General features: G+C 44.8%; 1 protein-coding gene across 1 annotated transcript in view; it reads left to right on the forward strand.

Moving 5' to 3' along the window:
- Positions 1-21,971, forward strand: part of CYP4F22 (cytochrome P450 family 4 subfamily F member 22) — a 143,486-nt gene that overhangs the window by 26,122 nt on the left and 95,393 nt on the right. The window contains exon 2 of the mRNA XM_075336096.1: positions 6,095-6,317. Coding sequence (XP_075192211.1) covers positions 6,096-6,317 — 222 coding nt within the window. The 5' untranslated portion in view covers position 6,095. The remainder of the gene's footprint in view (positions 1-6,094; positions 6,318-21,971) is intronic.

Raw genomic sequence — 21,971 nt, forward strand, 5'->3', positions numbered from 1 at the left:
CGAGTGTGTAACTGATGCAACCAATTGTATCAAATAGTATACAATGTTACAGAGCTATACTATATATTGCCACACTTTAAACAGATGAGAATCAAAGGTGAGCATGTTCTAAATTACTATCGTCGATAAGACTATTTTATTGACTATAGTTGAGAGGTTAAGGATAATTTATGTCTGCTATCTGATTTTGAAATCTCTATACGTAAAGTACAAGTTATCCTATGTCCCAGGTGCCGTGTAGACTTTTTATTCCAGTTTTTGGGCTGTAATTTTACTGACTGATGTAACTTGTATAAACATGGCTGGAGATAAGGAGGCACTTTATTTTTCTATTAATAGAGCATAAAGGGGCTGAGTTAATCTTAAATTAAGCTTTTTTAGAGCTCATATTTCAGGCATAGGGGTTAATAAAGAAAACATCGCTAGAATGAAAGTTATGCTGAGCTCAGATAAAGTAGCAAAAACTTAGTGACAGATTTTTGAATAGCCATGCAGGGGTTTTGAACACATTCTGACGGGTATCACACATTAAAATGTACAAAACAGTTGGACAACTCCTTTTATATCAAAATCATATTTCCCCAATCCAAGTGACATGATGATTGATGAGTTAGACCTAAGCACAACTGATTATTTGATATCTGGATCTATGTCTATCAGTTGACCACCTGAGTAGCTGAATTTTGAATGGACTTGTTAACTTAGGATAGTGTTCCCCAACTCCAGTCCTCAGGAGCCACCAACAGTGCATGTTTTCAGGATTTCCTTAGTATTGCACAGGTGATCATTTAATGATGACTCCAACACATGAACAATACTAAGAAAATTCTGAAAACATGCACTGTGGGTGGCTCCTGAGGACTGGAGTTGAGGAACACAGTGGATTATCTTTACAAAATCCACTCTGCTGTAGATTTCGCTACCATACTCCATGCATGTTCATCATTAACGGCCCAGCCATAGGTCTTCTGGCCTGATCGCAGCAGTCTCATAAGCATATAGTAATCTGTTGGATTTGGGCCTGGAGACCCCAGGCCAGTCTGTACATGGACCATGTTTGACAGATGCCTGAATTTGGCCTTATAATAAGGTTTCTCCTCTCATGTTCACTTACATTTTTGAATGTAATAAAGCCCACTAGAGAGGGAGTCTGCTGATCATGATGTGAAACTCATTTGTTTAAAGCAGAACAGCCAAAATAGTTAAAGGGAACCTGTCATCAGATTTAGCCCCTACAAGCTGCCACCAATGGGCTCTTATGTACGGCATTCTAACATGCTGTATGTAAGAGCCCAGGCCGTTGTGTAGAACGTAAAACTCACTTTATAATACTTACCTAAACGGTCGCTGCGGTGGAGTTGGGTCAGGTGGGTGTCTTCGTTCTCTGGTGCCGGCGCCGCATCTTTCGGCCATCTTTGTCATCCTTCTTCTGAAGCCGGGGTTCATGACGCGCCCTACGTCATGCACACACGCAGGCATTGAGGTCCTGCATAGGCAGTATTGTAGTGCGCCTGCGCGGGACTGGCGAGTGTGTATGACGTAGGGCGCGTCATGCACACAGGCTTCAGAAGAAGGACGAACATGGCCAAAAGAGGAGGCGCCGGCACCGGAGAACGAAGATGGCCATATGGCTCAACTCAACTTCAGCGACCAATTAGGTAAATATTACAGAGTGTTTTTTATGTTATACACAGCGGCCAGGGCTCCTATATACAGCATGTTAGAATGCTGTATATAAGAGCCCACTGGTGGTGGTGGCGGCAGCTTATAGGCCCCAAAACTGATAATAGGTTCCCTTTAAACCTTTTTTTCTGTCCTAAGCTTTTTGCAAAAAAACAGCTTCAGAAAAATGTGCAATTCAATTTGTTTGCAATTTGTGCAGATAAAAGACAAACAGAACATTAACATTCAAAGTAGATTTAGATGAGATGTATGCTTGAGATGGATGTTATGATATGTTGTGCAACATCCTTCCTTGTCAAAACCTGTAGAATATTTATGGTTGCGGGAAGTTACGGTTGCTTTCGTCAAATTGTAGGTGGTTATATGCATATTAATGTCAGGCTACTAGCCCCAGGTGTAATAACTAGCAAATACTCCAGCGCTCCGTTGTCTTTCATCTGGCAGTATCATTAAAGGAGCATGTCATGTTGGACATGCAGTCAGATTAGTGAACAGCATGATGTATGTAAGGAGAAGCTGAGCAGAAAAATATAGACAGTTTTTCATCAAGATTGAGTATAACTTTGTGGTTATGTAAGTTCAGTGGGCGGTCCTATTCAGTGATTGACAGCTATATCTCCATGTACATGTGACGCCCTGGGCAAGCCAGGGGTCACAGGTCACAACACCACATGCACCCCACATTCCCAGCAGGTACACCTAAGTCAAAACTTAAATCCTTGTTGCCTTCCTCCAGGGGCTGATGTCCACACCAGGGGGTGGGCCAGGCGGTTGGCTCCGCCCACCGAGGAGTTCACAGCCCTGGAGGCGGGAAAACCAGGCAGTTAAGCTAGGGACGTGGAGGAGTAAACAGTGGAGTTGTAGTGAGAGAAAGAAGAAGTGACAGAGAAAAGTGACAGCAAGAAGCCTGAAGTTGGTCCAGGTGTGTGCCCCGGACTGAGACAGCAAGGTTGGCAGATGGCGGTGACCGTCTGTAGGAGAGATTGCTCGGAGGTTGCCGAAAGGACCGTGGACGGGTGGTGACCCGGCGGTACCGGAGCGGTATACAAAGAACAGTCAGCACCAGGGCAGGGGCCTTTCGGATCCCGGCAAGGCTAGGAGTCGCCATAATTTGCCAAATCCGTCAGTGAAGGGGACCTCTGTCTCCTAACAACTAAGTCCCGATTGAAGGCAACAGTCCGACCGTTAAGGGGAGACACCGCCACCGCGAAGGCACCAGTTTCCCAGGGCCAGCGCCTGCGGGCAAGAGAGGGGCTCCTCCGGCTCATATCCAGGTCGGGGAGCGGGTAACCGGTGGGAATCCATCGCTACCAAAAAGACTATACATAGGTGCAGGGAAGAGACCGTCACCGCTAACTACAGGGAACATCAGCACCGTAACCGTCCGAGGGACCCGTCCAACCAGCCGTTTGTTTACCGAGAACTGTGGCGTGTTTACTGGCTGAGTGAGTACCTTCGTGCCGTGCGGCACAGCGCTGCCCCTGCGCCCCTGCACCTCCACAGGCCCCATACCCGCCTGTCCACCATACCAACCCCATCACTGGGCCCCGGGACCACCAAACCCCCTAACCACAGAGGGGCAAATCAACAACTGGCTGCTCCATACCATCACTCCCGGGCTCCCCAGACAGAGCAGCGGTGGTGTCCACTTAATCACCACAACCGTGGGTGGCGTCACGGACAATAAACTATCCCAACAACCAATCCCCTTTCACTCACGGGCGAGGAGCGCCGCTCGAGTCCCCGGGATCCGGCCCATCGCTCGAGCCACCGAGCAGCAGCAGGCCGCAGCAGCAGCGGCAGCCGGACCCGAGCAGTGGGAGAGCGCAACGTCCCCTCCTCCGCCCGCGACATACACACTGTAAAGACTGTCAGTCACTGAATAGGACCTCCCACTGCACTCATATGCCTACAAACAACCGGTATTTCAATTAATAAAATGCAAGCTTTATAGAAACGTCTTCCACTAAAAAGTATATCAATCTGATCAGCTCCTCCTCATCTATACTATCTAGTCGGCAGATCAGATACCATTTTCAATATGACTATATTACTTAGTTTTTCTGCTTCCAGACTACGCCACCACTGCAGCCAATCACTGAGCTCATATTACTTGTGCGGTGTACCACCACTGCTGACCCCAATGATTGACTACAACCGTGATGTGTCCCGTAGACATGAATCCACTATTATAGCTTATCAATAAAGACCGCTCTGGACCCTGGATAGCTGTATTTATTATTTTATAGGTTTCCAGCCCTGTGGCTAAATACAGTTTGGACATTTTGCTACGAGGACACAGAAATAGTCAGGTCCACAAGTTCGGAGCAATTTGCAAATAAAAAATGTAAAACCTTTTAGGATGTCTTCCTCAACTTTCTGACATAAGTACAAAGATTAGGCTCTCTTCACACCCACATTTTTAGTGTTCTGTTTTAAAAGCAGAGAAATACAGGTTAGTAGGAAAATTGATCTACAGTCCCTGACAGAAGTTCTGTCGCTTATCCATGTTGTGTAAATAAAAGCTTATAACCTGACTTTATATTCATCCATTGGTTTCATAAATTACTCTTTTGAAAGCTGAAACCCTCACAAATTTGGTTTAGGTTATGAAAATAAAGTTGCTGCAAAGCTGAAATATTGATCATTTAATGAACACAGAAAGGTAAGATTTTGGCAGGACAAAAGTTTTGTTGCCCACAGAAAGTAATGTGAAATTCAAACAAATAATTAACTTCTAATACAAAGATATGTTGCATAACATTGGTGAATGAAGTTGTGGTGCTATTAGTGCCATATTTAATATTGTGTATGACTTCCATGAGCTTGAAGGACTGCATGCATGTGGTTCAACAATGATTCATACAATTTATTGATGAAGTCATCAGGAATAGCAAAGAATGCAGTCTTACATGTCTCCCAGAGTTCATCTAGATTCTTTGTTTTTGTCTTCCAAGCTTCCTCTTTCATCCTACCCCAAACATGCTCAATGATGTTCATGTCTGGTGACTGGGCAGGCCAGTCCTTGAGCACCTTGATCTACTTTGCTAGGAGGAACTTTGTTGTAGAGATGGATGTATAAGATGGAGCACCATCCTGCTGCAGAATTTGACCCCTTTTATGATTGGGAATGTAAGAGGTAGCTAATACTTCTTGATATTTTAGGCTATTGATATTGCTTTCCACCTTACAAATGTTTCACACACTCCCATACTGAATGTAACCCCAGACTATGATCTTTCCACCACCAAACATAATTGTTTTCTGGATCCATACGAGCTCCAGTAGGTCTCCTGCAGTATTTGCGGTGGCTGTGGTGTAATTTAACTGAAGATTAATCAGAGAAATCCACCTTCTGCCACTTTTCCAGCGTCCATCTGCTTAGCAGGCTGTGGGACTTGGCAAAACCAACATGTTTTTTTAATTGCCTTTTGTTTAGTGCTGGCTTCTGGGCACTGATTCGACCATGGAGGCCATTTCGAGACAAAATCCTACAAACTGTTCTAGTTGACACAAGGACTTGAGGTGACCAGGCCTTTTGGAGCACTGCTGCAGTGGAAGAGGGGCTGGCTTTGGATTTTCTAACCAACTAACGTTCCCCCTGAGAAGTTGTCTTGTGGGGTCTGCCGGACCTGGGCTTGTCAAAAATATCTCCAGTCTCTTCAAATCTTTTTTTAATACTTACTTGACGCTGAGACACATTAAAGGTGCCAGTCACCTCTGCAGTGGATCTGTTCTTCAGCCTCTTGATAATCAAGGCTTTGGTCACGGTGGATTTTTGGCATGTTGTCAGAGGTCAAGTTGCAGTTCAAGTGAAGATCTGGGGTGCTGGGTTTCTTTTTATAGACACCCACTAATTAAGCGATCATTTAGTGAGCACAGGTGAGGATGTGAACTAGGATTGGGTGCATTATATGACAAGGCGACAAAACTTTAGTCTTGCCAAAATCTGACCTTTCTGTGTTCATTAAATGATCAATATTTCAGCTTTGCAGCGACTTTATTTTCAGAACCTAAACCAAATTTGGAGGGTTTCAGCTTTCAAAAGAGTAATTTATGAAACCAATGGATGAATTTAAAGTCAGGTTATAAGCTTTTATTTACATAACATGGATAAGCGACAAAACTTCTCTCATGGACCATAGACTGTATTTCAAAATGTATCAAAACTGAAGCAGAAGAGCCCATTGATTTCAATGAGGTGTCTGGTATCCATTTTTTAAATGTAACAGAAAGTTCTGTATTTATGTATGTATGTATATATATATATATATACATATATATATATATATATAAAAATATTTTGTTATCAATAATAGTAATAACGATGAATTGTTGTTATTAATTATTATTATTATTATTTTATAATAATTCCTAATTATTATTTTCTTGTTCCCCTTTTTATAATCAGGATGTTGCCCATAGTGGATCATGTGCTGGATGTGCTAAATCTAGAGCACACACCCTTCAGAACTTATACCATCACTGCTTTACTTTTGCTCTTTGCTGCCCTTATTGCTCGCACTGTCCTAAAGGTGGCGCTTTACATCCAGGCATATTCAGCCAATGCCAAGAGACTCAGCTGCTTTCCAGAGCCTCCAAGGCGCAGCTGGATTTTTGGACACCTAGGAATGGTAAGTCAAAACAAAATTTTATCACACCCATATTTTTCTGACTATAATATGCACCTTATCTAAAGATATAAAATTAGAAACTAGGAAATACATTTTTTCCTACTGGTTAAAATTTTTCTGGTGGTGTAAAGTGGAGGGGTCACTATTACTAATTTCAATGCACTAGAGTAGAATAGGAAGTTAAATTGAATTTGTCAGCAGGTTTTTGCTAGCTCATCTGAGAGGAACATAATGTAGGAAAAAAGATTCTGAATCCAGCGATGTATCACTTAATTACTGTATGCAGCTGTTCTGACACAATCACATTTTTAAGATTTAGCAAAGCAGCAGGAGCTGAGAGCTGTCACACCCCCACCAGGCTCCCAATAGACATTGTACATCAATAGTGAGGTGTCAATCACAGGAAGGGGCATGCCAAACTGCCTTGTGCATGACATTGTAGTCCAAGAATTGATAATCACAAGGTGATAAAGCCTCTAGTTTAAGTAAACAACACACCACCCGATAAGAGAAACATAATTGATTTTTTTAACTCCTACAGCATGCTGTTCTCAGATTACATAGGAAAAACCTGCTGACAAATTCCCTTTAATACATCTGTTAGTGTTTTTCTGCAGTCACATAAAGCTTTACTGAAAAATCATTATATACATTCTGCAGTGCATGTATACATAACACTGCACATGCACATTTAAAAACAACACTGCTATATGCATAATATTGTTACATGCACATTTACACACAACTCTGTTACATGCACATTTACACACACAGCTCTCCTACATGCATATTTATGCACACAGCATTGATGTATGTACAGTTACACACACAGCTGTACTACATGCACATTTATACACAAACACAGCTCTACTCCATGCACATTTACACACAGCTCTACTACATACACATTTACACATGTACCAGTACATACTTTCTAGCTGGGATCTATAAAAGCTGAATATTATATATGCATGTCCATTTGTATGAAACACCAGTTGTATCTGTGCTAATCTACCACTCTGGATTCCACATGCTGTGAAATAATGATATGTCTGCATGCACTTCATAATATGTTACACATTGTTGCTATTAGACCATGTCAAGGTTGGAATTACCTCTGCGCACTTTAGCGCTGTTGTTATCTTTCTGTACAGTCACATTGCAGGAAATGTAGCACCATTCACCGAGCGACAAGCCTGACATTTGGCACTTTCTCGTGAAAACCTTTTTCTTTGCAATACTAAACAAGGTAGGGATATAAGATCAATGGCCTTTCTGAGCCCACTCTGTAATTTCAAATGATGGTCTGGCTATCTTAGTAAGGGTATGTGCACATTACGTCTATGTCAGGTGGATGCACTCTGTAACCCGTCTGAAAAAGTGTCCAGAAAACGCTCAAAGAAAATACATAGGCAAAAATTAATTGCTGTTCACAATTTTGATCGTCTTTTAAACACTTTAGGTTTCCAAAGACGCCAAAGAAGTGAGATGACCATTCTTCAAGCATTTTCTGCTCTGTACTTTATATTCGGAATCAATGGGAAGGCTCAAATCACTCCCGGAAAACACCTGGGTGCCTTTGTGAGTGTTTGGCACGCTTTCTAGCTTAAGAAACCACCATTGATTTCTTTGTTGTAAAATGTAATTTAAAAGAACAAGCAGAAAACGCTAGTATAATTAGATACTGGAAAAATGCTCAAAAGAAAAGCTGGCGGTCAAAAAATTGTTTAGGAAATTAGCCACAAAAAAATGTTAAAAATAACACTATGGGAAATAAAACTCCCTGAGTTTTCTGAAGCATTTTCCTCTTAAAAACTCAATAGGTTCACCACCCTGAAAAAGACGTCTAATGTACAAACCCTAAGGGCTCGTGTGTAAACTGCGTCCTGACCAGTGCAGAAAAAAGCACACCCTCTGGCAGACATGACACTGCGTTTTGACAAAAAGAATGCATCCCAAACACATGTATTTTGGATGCATTATGCATGCATTTTACATGCGTTTTGGATGCATTTTTGTCAGTGCGGTCCCCTGCAATTCAGCTCTGCTACATGCTCGTTGACAGCAGACACAGACAGAGTCGGGCAATGAGAATGAACTCGGATGAACTTCACCCGACTTCATTGTCATCCCACGGCTCTGTCTCTGTGTGCTGTCATAAACTCAGGTGAACCTCCGAGGTCAGTGCCAGGACACAGGAGTCCGCAGCAGTGACGTCAGAGCTTTACCCGATTTCACTGACATCGCGCAGCGCTCTCTCTCTCTGTCGCAGCCTGATTTGCGTTCACACATGAAGGACTCACCTGTGACCGCAAATTCCCTGAGTGACTGAAGTGAGCCACGTGATTAGTGGTGCTATCACTCACCTGAGTGACAGCACCACTGACAGCGTGGCTCACTTCAGTTGCTGCGTGGAGCTGACAGAGAGCGGCGGTGTTCTACGGCCGCTCCTGTCAGCTTCATGTAGCAGAGCTGGATGCGTTACGGGACCTCGTGAGAATTACACTGGACCTGGAGAGGTATTTGGGGAATTTAATAAAGTGGTCAAAGAGGGTGTTTTTTTCATCTTTTATTCCAAGTAAAGGATTTTTTCGGGTGTATGTGTTTATTTACTTTCACTTACAGGTTAATCATTGGGGGTGTCTCATAGACGCCTGCTATGATTAACCTAGGACTTAGTGGCAGCTTTGGGCTGCCATTAACTCCTTATTACCCCGATTGCCAACGCACCAGGGCAATTCTGGATGAGCCGGGTAGAGTCCCGGAACTGTCGCATCTAATGGATGCGGCTATTCCGGGCAGCTGCTGGCTGATATTTTTAGGAATGGGGGGCTCCCCATAACGTGGAGCTCCCCATCCTGAGAATACCTGCCCACAGCTGTGTGGCTTTATCTTGGCTGGGTATCATTTGGGGGGAGACGCACGTTTTTCTTTTTTTTAAATGATTTATTTATTTTACTGCACGATATAGACACGCCCACCGGCGGCTGTGATTGGTTGCAGTGAGACAGCTGTCACTCATCGTGGGGGCGTGTTTGACTGCAACCAATCATAGGCGCCAGATGCAATAATGAGTGGACGACATTTTCAAAAGACGAGAAGCCGCCAGAGCAGTGTGACAGCCGTGCAGCGCCGTACCGGTGATCGCGGATCGGTAAGTATGAGAGAGAGTTGGGAGGGAGAGACTGACATCAACAGAGAGAGAGATAGAGAGAGAGAGACAGAAACTGACCGACAGACCGACCGAGAGAGAGAGACCGAAAGACCTGCGTTTATGTCAAAAAAACATGCAGATCGCAACAAAAATGCAGTGCAAATGCACTGCTTAGGCTAGGTTCACATTTCCGTTGTTTATGATAAGTCACAATCCGCCGCTCTGATAAACAACGCGATCTGTTTGGCGGATTCCGTTGTTTCCCATAGACTTATATAAGCGGCGGATTGTGACTGATGCCCTTGCGTTGCATCCGCCGCCCGACTGATCAGTCGTGGAACGACTGACCGTCGGGCATCAGAAACGCAGAGTGTAAAGTTTTTTGAGCAGCAGAATCCTTTTGATTTCGCTGCGCATGCTCTCTCTCGGCGACCGAACGATCAGCTGATCACCCGGCGGCCGGCTTCTGTGAGCGATCAGCTGATCTCCCGGCCGCCGGCTTTTGAGAGCGATCAGCTGATCGTTCACAATAGCCGGCCGTCGGGAGATCAGCTTATCGCTCACAGAAGCCAGCCGCCGAGAGATCATCTGATCGTTCTCAAAAGCCAGCGGCCGGCTATTGTGAACAATCAGCTGATCGTTCTCTCTCTCTCTCTCTCGTTTTACAACAGAGTCCGCTTTCTCATGACAATGAATTCCAATTCTTGTCATCCGTTGTACAACGTATCAGTCACAAGCGTCAAGCAACGCATGTGACTGATGCAAAACAACGGAAATGTGAGCCTAGCCTTAGCATTTTGGTAGCGTTTTTCTACAACTCATTGATTTCAATATGTGTAGAATGCTGCCAAAACAGACAAAAGAATTGACATGCTGCTTTTTTAAACGCAGAGATTTTGTCAAATTTTTGACAATCAAAATGCTGCGTTTAAAAAAGCTTTGTGCGCACGGATTTTACATGATTCTCATAGACTTTGCTGGGGAAGCAGAACGCATGAATTTTGACAATGTGACAGTGCAGCTTAAAACACTGCAGAAACGCAAAAAACCACAACATGCGCACGAGCCCTAACAGTACACCATTAATCCAAAGGAAAGAGACTGACACTGGCAGCCTCTAATCAGCTGTTAAGCTAAGATCAAGGAAGGGTGCCCTACTAAAGTCCTGACAGTATGTAAAACACAACACAGAATTCCAATTAAAATACTCAATAAAGTTCGATCATCCAGAAGCCATATCCCCCTATTGAGCATGTTGTAAAATTTTTGTAAACCACATAAACATGGTACAAGGCTTAGAAGACCCCTTTTTTGGCTCTAATTAAAATAGAATTCTGCTTCATGTCTAGTAAATCTGCTCTAATATTTTTTCCAAATTTTTTTTCCTTAGCTGAAACAAGGTTATATTAACCCCTTCACCACCTTGCAATTTTCATTTTTTTTTTAGCTTTTTCATAACCTTCTTTCAAAGCCATTTTTTTTAATCTTTTTGTCAATCTTGCCATATGAGGGCTTGTTTTTTTGTGGGATGAGTTCTACTTTTGAATGAAACCATTCATTTTACCATAAATGGGAAATAAATCCAAGTGCAGTGAAATTGCAGAAAAACGTTTTTATTTACCATGTTCACTATATGGTAAAACTAAGGCTGCTTTCACACTATGTTTTTTTAACATCCGTGATGAACGTTTTTTTAACGCAAAAACGGATCCAGTGCAAATGCGTTTTCATTTCAATGCATTTGCAATGGACTCGCGTCAACATGCGTTCACCTGCGTTTGCGTGCGTTATAGTGAGGATCCAGCGACTTGCAGTTTTTTAACTTATTTCAAAAACGCTACTTGTAGCGTTTTTGAGCTGCGTCCAAATACTGCAAATTGCTGGATCCTGACTAAACAGCACGCAAACGCAGGTGAACGCTGGCATGCTGATAGACAGGATCCTGCTTGCTCTACTGAGCATGCCCAGAAACCAGCCTCATTTGATCAGTCTCTCTCTACCCCTCCCTCTCTCCACCTCCCTCCCTCCCCCTCCCTCTCTCTCCACTCTCCCCCGCCTGAGAGCGGAGGACGCTCGTAACAAAGGTAAATATCGGGTAACCGCGGTCTTAGTTACCCGATGTTTATCTTGGTTACGTGTGCAAGGAGCAGGCAGCCGGCTCCTAGCAGCTGCAGACGCTCGTAACTAAGATAAACATCGGGTAACCGCGGTCTTAGTTACCCGATGTTTATGTTGGTTACATGTGCAGGGAGCCTGCTCATAGCAGCTGCAGACGCTCGTAACCAATGTAAATATCGGGTATCCAAGCAAGTTACCCGATGTTTACCTTGGTTACGAGCCTCCACAGCTGTTAGATGCCGGCTCCCAGTCTTTCACGTTCAGTTCCCCTAACTCCCGGTCACATGACTCCAATGCCTGCCCATAAACTTAAAGTGACAGGATCCTTTATATTAACACATGCGTTTGCATGCGTTTTTTTGCTGTAAGAGCAGGATCCGCTTTTGCAGCAAAAAAACGTTCATGACGAGTGTGAAAGCAGCCTAACCTGGCATTATAATTCCAACAATCAGTATGAGTACATATATACCAAACATGTGTACCTTTCTTTAATTGAAGTAGTGAAAAAAATTCAGAAGTTTGTAATTGAATTTATTTTGCCTTTAGTAGAGATGAGCGAACCGGTCGCGGTTCGGCTTGAGGTCGGTTCGCCGAACGGAGCTCCCGTTCGAGTTCGGTTCGTCGAATGTTCGACGAACCGAACTCGAACCAATAGGCTATAATGGGAGGCAATCACAAACACATAAAATTGCATTATAAATGTACACATACAGTTAATAAACATTGCCATAACACTTACCGGTCCCCGCGATCCCTCCTGCACTCTGTCTCCTGCCGCTATTCCATCCGATGATCGCTGAATCCTCCCGGTGACCGGCACTGCCAGCAGAGATGCAGGACCTATCGTGACGTCAAAATAGCCATGTGACCAGTCACGTGGCTATTATCTCATTGGCTACAGACTGGTCACATGACTATGACGCTTCATGTAGGACCTGCGAGTGCATCTCTCCGGTACACGGTGCACATTTGTGTATCGCCGTGTACCGGCGACATGCTCTAGCACACGGTCGACTCCCCGTTCCGTTAGGAACCGGCTGACACAGCCGGTCATTAACGGAGATCACCGTTGCCATAGCAGCGCAGTTAGCGGTGACGTCACCGCTAACCGCGGCTCCGAGAGCACCGTTGCTATGGTAACGCGTCTGTCAGCGTTACCGCTGTTACTGCTGGCAGCCAGCAGCACTGATCTCTCACGGAGTGAAGGCTGCACGCTACTTCCCGATTGTAGTGAGGATTGTAGTGAGGATGAGGTGCCCCAGCTCATCAAGTGATGAGCTGGGGCACCTCATCCTCACTACAATCCTCACTACAATCCTGAAGTGCAGTTTTTTCAAATTCATTTAAAGGCACTTGGAATGCTGAAATTGCTGCTTATAATTTAAGCCTCTATTAAAAACCTCTTATCAGCGCTGGTTTATTGGGGATTTATTGGGCTGACAGGGGGTAATAAAGATGGAGTCTCTAATGTGTCTGTGTATTTATTTCTATTAAAGTATTTTTTCTCTGTGTGGTGTCTTTTTTTTAACCTTTTATTGGAGATTCTTAATGGCCGGGTCAAACGTGCCTGACATTAAGAATCTCTGGCTTAATACTGGCTAGTAAAACAAAGCCAGTATTAACTCATGATTACCCAACAAGCCACCCGGCTCCAGGGCTATTGGAAGAGTTGGATACAGCGCCAGATGATGGCGCTTCTATGAGAGCGCCATTTTCTGGGGCGGCTGCGGACTGAAATTCGCAGCAGAGGCGCCCAGAAACCTCGGGCTAACCTGTGCCGCGGATTCCAATCCCCAGCTGCCTAGTTGTACCTGGCTGGACACAAAAATGGGGCGAAGCCCACGTCATTTGTTTTTTAATTATTTCATGAAATAAGTGAAATAATTAAAAAAAACGGGCTTCCCTATATTTTTGGTTCCCAGCCGGGTACAAATAGGCAACTGGGGGTTGGAGGCAGCCCATGGCTGCCTGCTGTACCTGGCTAGCACACAAAAATATGGCGAAGCCCACGTCATTTTTTTGGTGGGCAAAAAACTTCTGCATACAGTCCTGGATGGAGTACGCTGAGCCTTGTAGTTCTGCAGCTGCTGTCTGCTCTTCTCCATACAGACAGACAGCAGCTGCAGAACTACAAGGCTCAGCATACTCCATCCAGGACTGTATGCAGAAGTTTTTTGCCCTCTGAAAAAATGATGTGGGCTTCGCCATATTTTTGTATGCTAACCAGGTACAGCAGGCAGGTACGGCTGCCCCCAACCCCCAGTTGCCTATTTGTACCCGGCTGGGAACCAAAAATAAAGGGAAGCCCTTTTTTTATTATTTCATGAATTTCATGAAATAATTAGAAAACAAATGACGTAGGCTTCGCCCCATTTTTGTGTCCAGCCAGGTACAACTAGGCAGCTGGGGATTGGAATCCGCAGCACAGGTTGGCCTGAGCTTTCTGGGCCCCACTGCTGCGAATTGCAGTCTGCAGCCGCCTCAGAAAATGGCACTTTCATAGAAGCACCATCTTCTGGCGCTGTATCCAACTCTTCCAGCACCTGCCTGCTATACCTGGCTAGCATACAAAAATATGGCGAAGCTCACGTCCTTTTTTTGTAGTTTTTTGGCAAAAAAAATAAAAAATGCTTCCCTGGATTTTCCATTGCCAGTGAAGGTAACACCAAGCAGTGGGGGTTAGCAGCCAGTAGCTGCTTGGATTACCCTTAGCTAGCAATACAAAAAATGCAGCGGGAGCCCATATATATTTTTTTTAATTATTTATTTAAATAACTAAAAACAAAATGGGCTTCCCTGTATTTTGATTGCTGGACATCACAGTGCTGTAAAAATAAATCTTTAAAAAAATGACGTAGCGCTCCGCGGTATTTTTGATTCTCAGCGCAGATAAAGCAGACAGCTATGGGTTGCCACCCCCATCTGCCTGCCGTTACCTTGGTTGGCAATCAAAATACAGGGAAGCCCATTAATTTTTTCTATTTAAAAAATAGTTTAAAAAAAAAATGACGTTGGGTCCCCCCATTTTTGATAGCCAGCTAGGGTAAAGCAGACGGCTGTAGCCTGAAAACCACAGCTGGCAGCTTTACCGTGGTTGGGGATCCAATGTGGAGGTCCCCTCAGGCTCTTTTTTTATAATTATTTTATAAATATTAATAATTACACAATAAAAGTAGGGTCCCCCCCCAAATTGGATCACCAGCCAAGGTAAAGCGGACAGCTGTGGTCTGGTATTTTCAGGGTGGGAAGGTCCATACTTATTGAGCCTTCACAGCCTAAAAATAGCAGGCCGCAGGCACCCCAGACGTGGCGCATCCACTAGGCGCTTCACCCCAGCTTAGCCCGCGCCCTGGTGCAGTGGCAAACGGGGTAATAAATGGGGTTGATACTAGCTGTAAAGTCACCTGACATCAAGCCCAGCAGTTTGTGAAGTCATGGCGTCTATTAGATACCCAACATCATAAACTGTCAGTACTAACAAAAAAAAAAAAAAATCGACAAAAGAAATTTATTTGAAAAAACAGTCCCCAAAACATTTCCTCTTTCACCAATTTATTGTAAGAAAAAAAATAAAGGGGTCCCACAACGACTCTGGACCGTCTAGAATATGGGGGGGAGACACTCAGGGAACGTATCCCCCATTTTCTAGGAGTGCGGACCCTTCATGTGAGGAGTGTGGGTGCAATGAATCTGCACTCACTCTCCCCGGGTCCACAGCAGCAGAGTCCATGTCGTAATGGTTGCTACCAAAGCTGTAATGCCCTGCTCATGAGTAGAGTTGAGCGCGGTTCGTGGTTCGTGGTTCTCCAGTTCGCGGCTCGAGTGATTTTGGGGCATGTTCTAGATCGAACTAGAACTCGAGCTTTTTGCAAAAGCTCGGTAGTTCTAGAAACGTTCGAGAACGGTTCTAGCAGCCAAAAAACAGCTAAATCATAGCTTGGTTTCTGCTGTAATAGTGTAAGTCACTCTGTGAATCAAACTATTATCACATTTCAGTGTATAGTGTGCGTGAACAGCGCCTTCAGATCACTGCTGTTTCTATAATGGCGATCGCCATTTTTTTTTTTTTTTTTTCTTGTCTTCCTTCCCTAAGCGCGCGCGTCTTGTGGGGCGGGCCAGCATGTCAGCCAATCCCAGACACACACACAGCTAAGTGGACTTTGAGCCAGAGAAGCAACGGCATGTGTGATAGGATCTGCATGTCACATGTCCCTGCATTATAAAACCGGACATTTTCTTCACGGACGCCATTATCTGCCTTCTGCGTCTTTGGTGTCAGACATCACTGTCGCAGCTCCGTCTTCCTGAGTCCTATAGCCGATACAGCTGTATGCGCTGCATACACAGCGTTAGACAGCTTAGGGAGAGCACTTTATAGCAGTCCTTTTAAGGGCTCCAACCGGCAGGGTCAGAGAGCCATAGGTGACAGGTCCTGCAAACAGCAACAGCGTCTGTGTAGCCCAGGTCAGGGATTTCCTACCTGCATTTCACCATTAGGAGGGAATAGAAAGGCAGTCTTCCATTCCTCTACCCAGAGCACCACAATCCTGCCACTGTACCCTCTTGTCCTCTGCACACTCCAACTGATAACTAAGCCATTATACTAGCAAACACTCAGTGTACCTAGTGGCATCCTATACGTGGCTATTGGACTTTGCTATAGTCCCACTAGTGCAAAGACATTTGCAGAGCGCGTCTGCCTGCGTTGCACACTACAACTCATTCTAACCAAGCCATTATACTAGCAAACACTCAGTGTACCTAGTGGCATCCTATACGTGGCTATTGGACTTTGCTATAGTCCCACTAGTGCAAAGACATTTGCAGAGCGCGTCTGCCTGCGTTGCACACTACAACTCATTCTAACCAAGCCATTATACTAGCAAACACTCAGTGTACCTAGTGGCATCCTATACGTGGCTATTGGACTTTGCTATAGTCCCACTAGTGCAAAGACATTTGCAGAGCGCGTCTGCCTGCGTTGCACACTACAACTCATTCTAACCAAGCCATTATACTAGCAAACACTCAGTGTACCTAGTGGCATCCTATACGTGGCTATTGGACTTTGCTATAGTCCCACTAGTGCAAAGACATTTGCAGAGCGCGTCTGCCTGCGTTGCACACTACAACTCATTCTAACCAAGCCATTATACTAGCAAACACTCAGTGTACCTAGTGGCATCCTATACGTGGCTATTGGACTTTGCTATAGTCCCACTAGTGCAAAGACATTTGCAGAGCGCGTCTGCCTGCGTTGCACACTACAACTCATTCTAACCAAGCCATTATACTAGCAAACACTCAGTGTACCTAGTGGCATCCTATACGTGGCTATTGGACTTTGCTATAGTCCCACTAGTGCAAAGACATTTGCAGAGCGCGTCTGCCTGCGTTGCACACTACAACTCATTCTAACCAAGCCATTATACTAGCAAACACTCAGTGTACCTAGTGGCATCCTATACGTGGCTATTGGACTTTGCTATAGTCCCACTAGTGCAAAGACATTTGCAGAGCGCGTCTGCCTGCGTTGCACACTACAACTCATTCTAACCAAGCCATTATACTAGCAAACACTCAGTGTACCTAGTGGCATCCTATACGTGGCTATTGGACTTTGCTATAGTCCCACTAGTGCAAAGACATTTGCAGAGCGCGTCTGCCTGCGTTGCACACTACAACTCATTCTAACCAAGCCATTATACTAGCAAACACTCAGTGTACCTAGTGGCATCCTATACGTGGCTATTGGACTTTGCTATAGTCCCACTAGTGCAAAGACATTTGCAGAGCGCGTCTGCCTGCGTTGCACACTACAACTCATTCTAACCAAGCCATTATACTAGCAAACACTCAGTGTACCTAGTGGCATCCTATACGTGGCTATTGGACTTTGCTATAGTCCCACTAGTGCAAAGACATTTGCAGAGCGCGTCTGCCTGCGTTGCACACTACAACTCATTCTAACCAAGCCATTATACTAGCAAACACTCAGTGTACCTAGTGGCATCCTATACGTGGCTATTGGACTTTGCTATAGTCCCACTAGTGCAAAGACATTTGCAGAGCGCGTCTGCCTGCGTTGCACACTACAACTCATTCTAACCAAGCCATTATACTAGCAAACACTCAGTGTACCTAGTGGCATCCTATACGTGGCTATTGGACTTTGCTATAGTCCCACTAGTGCAAAGACATTTGCAGAGCGCGTCTGCCTGCGTTGCACACTACAACTCATTCTAACCAAGCCATTATACTAGCAAACACTCAGTGTACCTAGTGGCATCCTATACGTGGCTATTGGACTTTGCTATAGTCCCACTAGTGCAAAGACATTTGCAGAGCGCGTCTGCCTGCGTTGCACACTACAACTCATTCTAACCAAGCCATTATACTAGCAAACACTCAGTGTACCTAGTGGCATCCTATACGTGGCTATTGGACTTTGCTATAGTCCCACTAGTGCAAAGACATTTGCAGAGCGCGTCTGCCTGCGTTGCACACTACAACTCATTCTAACCAAGCCATTATACTAGCAAACACTCAGTGTACCTAGTGGCATCCTATACGTGGCTATTGGACTTTGCTATAGTCCCACTAGTGCAAAGACATTTGCAGAGCGCGTCTGCCTGCGTTGCACACTACAACTCATTCTAACCAAGCCATTATACTAGCAAACACTCAGTGTACCTAGTGGCATCCTATACGTGGCTATTGGACTTTGCTATAGTCCCACTAGTGCAAAGACATTTGCAGAGCGCGTCTGCCTGCGTTGCACACTACAACTCATTCTAACCAAGCCATTATACTAGCAAACACTCAGTGTACCTAGTGGCATCCTATACGTGGCTATTGGACTTTGCTATAGTCCCACTAGTGCAAAGACATTTGCAGAGCGCGTCTGCCTGCGTTGCACACTACAACTCATTCTAACCAAGCCATTATACTAGCAAACACTCAGTGTACCTAGTGGCATCCTATACGTGGCTATTGGACTTTGCTATAGTCCCACTAGTGCAAAGACATTTGCAGAGCGCGTCTGCCTGCGTTGCACACTACAACTCATTCTAACCAAGCCATTATACTAGCAAACACTCAGTGTACCTAGTGGCATCCTATACGTGGCTATTGGACTTTGCTATAGTCCCACTAGTGCAAAGACATTTGCAGAGCGCGTCTGCCTGCGTTGCACACTACAACTCATTCTAACCAAGCCATTATACTAGCAAACACTCAGTGTACCTAGTGGCATCCTATACGTGGCTATTGGACTTTGCTATAGTCCCACTAGTGCAAAGACATTTGCAGAGCGCGTCTGCCTGCGTTGCACACTACAACTCATTCTAACCAAGCCATTATACTAGCAAACACTCAGTGTACCTAGTGGCATCCTATACGTGGCTATTGGACTTTGCTATAGTCCCACTAGTGCAAAGACATTTGCAGAGCGCGTCTGCCTGCGTTGCACACTACAACTCATTCTAACCAAGCCATTATACTAGCAAACACTCAGTGTACCTAGTGGCATCCTATACGTGGCTATTGGACTTTGCTATAGTCCCACTAGTGCAAAGACATTTGCAGAGCGCGTCTGCCTGCGTTGCACACTACAACTCATTCTAACCAAGCCATTATACTAGCAAACACTCAGTGTACCTAGTGGCATCCTATACGTGGCTATTGGACTTTGCTATAGTCCCACTAGTGCAAAGACATTTGCAGAGCGCGTCTGCCTGCGTTGCACACTACAACTCATTCTAACCAAGCCATTATACTAGCAAACACTCAGTGTACCTAGTGGCATCCTATACGTGGCTATTGGACTTTGCTATAGTCCCACTAGTGCAAAGACATTTGCAGAGCGCGTCTGCCTGCGTTGCACACTACAACTCATTCTAACCAAGCCATTATACTAGCAAACACTCAGTGTACCTAGTGGCATCCTATACGTGGCTATTGGACTTTGCTATAGTCCCACTAGTGCAAAGACATTTGCAGAGCGCGTCTGCCTGCGTTGCACACTACAACTCATTCTAACCAAGCCATTATACTAGCAAACACTCAGTGTACCTAGTGGCATCCTATACGTGGCTATTGGACTTTGCTATAGTCCCACTAGTGCAAAGACATTTGCAGAGCGCGTCTGCCTGCGTTGCACACTACAACTCATTCTAACCAAGCCATTATACTAGCAAACACTCAGTGTACCTAGTGGCATCCTATACGTGGCTATTGGACTTTGCTATAGTCCCACTAGTGCAAAGACATTTGCAGAGCGCGTCTGCCTGCGTTGCACACTACAACTCATTCTAACCAAGCCATTATACTAGCAAACACTCAGTGTACCTAGTGGCATCCTATACGTGGCTATTGGACTTTGCTATAGTCCCACTAGTGCAAAGACATTTGCAGAGCGCGTCTGCCTGCGTTGCACACTACAACTCATTCTAACCAAGCCATTATACTAGCAAACACTCAGTGTACCTAGTGGCATCCTATACGTGGCTATTGGACTTTGCTATAGTCCCACTAGTGCAAAGACATTTGCAGAGCGCGTCTGCCTGCGTTGCACACTACAACTCATTCTAACCAAGCCATTATACTAGCAAACACTCAGTGTACCTAGTGGCATCCTATACGTGGCTATTGGACTTTGCTATAGTCCCACTAGTGCAAAGACATTTGCAGAGCGCGTCTGCCTGCGTTGCACACTACAACTCATTCTAACCAAGCCATTATACTAGCAAACACTCAGTGTACCTAGTGGCATCCTATACGTGGCTATTGGACTTTGCTATAGTCCCACTAGTGCAAAGACATTTGCAGAGCGCGTCTGCCTGCGTTGCACACTACAACTCATTCTAACCAAGCCATTATACTAGCAAACACTCAGTGTACCTAGTGGCATCCTATACGTGGCTATTGGACTTTGCTATAGTCCCACTAGTGCAAAGACATTTGCAGAGCGCGTCTGCCTGCGTTGCACACTACAACTCATTCTAACCAAGCCATTATACTAGCAAACACTCAGTGTACCTAGTGGCATCCTATACGTGGCTATTGGACTTTGCTATAGTCCCACTAGTGCAAAGACATTTGCAGAGCGCGTCTGCCTGCGTTGCACACTACAACTCATTCTAACCAAGCCATTATACTAGCAAACACTCAGTGTACCTAGTGGCATCCTATACGTGGCTATTGGACTTTGCTATAGTCCCACTAGTGCAAAGACATTTGCAGAGCGCGTCTGCCTGCGTTGCACACTACAACTCATTCTAACCAAGCCATTATACTAGCAAACACTCAGTGTACCTAGTGGCATCCTATACGTGGCTATTGGACTTTGCTATAGTCCCACTAGTGCAAAGACATTTGCAGAGCGCGTCTGCCTGCGTTGCACACTACAACTCATTCTAACCAAGCCATTATACTAGCAAACACTCAGTGTACCTAGTGGCATCCTATACGTGGCTATTGGACTTTGCTATAGTCCCACTAGTGCAAAGACATTTGCAGAGCGCGTCTGCCTGCGTTGCACACTACAACTCATTCTAACCAAGCCATTATACTAGCAAACACTCAGTGTACCTAGTGGCATCCTATACGTGGCTATTGGACTTTGCTATAGTCCCACTAGTGCAAAGACATTTGCAGAGCGCGTCTGCCTGCGTTGCACACTACAACTCATTCTAACCAAGCCATTATACTAGCAAACACTCAGTGTACCTAGTGGCATCCTATACGTGGCTATTGGACTTTGCTATAGTCCCACTAGTGCAAAGACATTTGCAGAGCGCGTCTGCCTGCGTTGCACACTACAACTCATTCTAACCAAGCCATTATACTAGCAAACACTCAGTGTACCTAGTGGCATCCTATACGTGGCTATTGGACTTTGCTATAGTCCCACTAGTGCAAAGACATTTGCAGCACGTCTGCCTGCGTTGCACACTCCAACTAATTATAACTAAGTTGCATTGTCAGGGATATTTATTCTTTATTATTCTGCTGTTAATAAAGCTAGACCACCACTGCAATCTTCACCACCTCTCAATTTTTACTACCACATTTTCAGTCCACAATCTTGTCGCAATCAACATGAGTGGCAAAATGACAGATGCTGGTGGAAAGGGGAAGAGGCGTGGTGGAAAAGGCAAAAAAGGTTTTGTCCGTGGGGAAGGTGGCAAAGCTCCATTATCATCTGCTGAAGATAGACCATCTACCAGCAAAAGTAAGATGTCTACTACTTACCGTGGACAATCCGATGTGCTCCCTTTTTTACGGACACGAACAACAGGAAGAAAGGTAGATGATGGGCAAAAAAGGAAAATGCTTGAATGGATCTCAAGTGGTCCAACAAGTGCCCTCTCAGCCACTTC

This window comes from Anomaloglossus baeobatrachus, chromosome 2 (assembly GCF_048569485.1).
Source record: "Anomaloglossus baeobatrachus isolate aAnoBae1 chromosome 2, aAnoBae1.hap1, whole genome shotgun sequence".
Classification (NCBI taxonomy): domain Eukaryota; kingdom Metazoa; phylum Chordata; class Amphibia; order Anura; family Aromobatidae; genus Anomaloglossus; species Anomaloglossus baeobatrachus.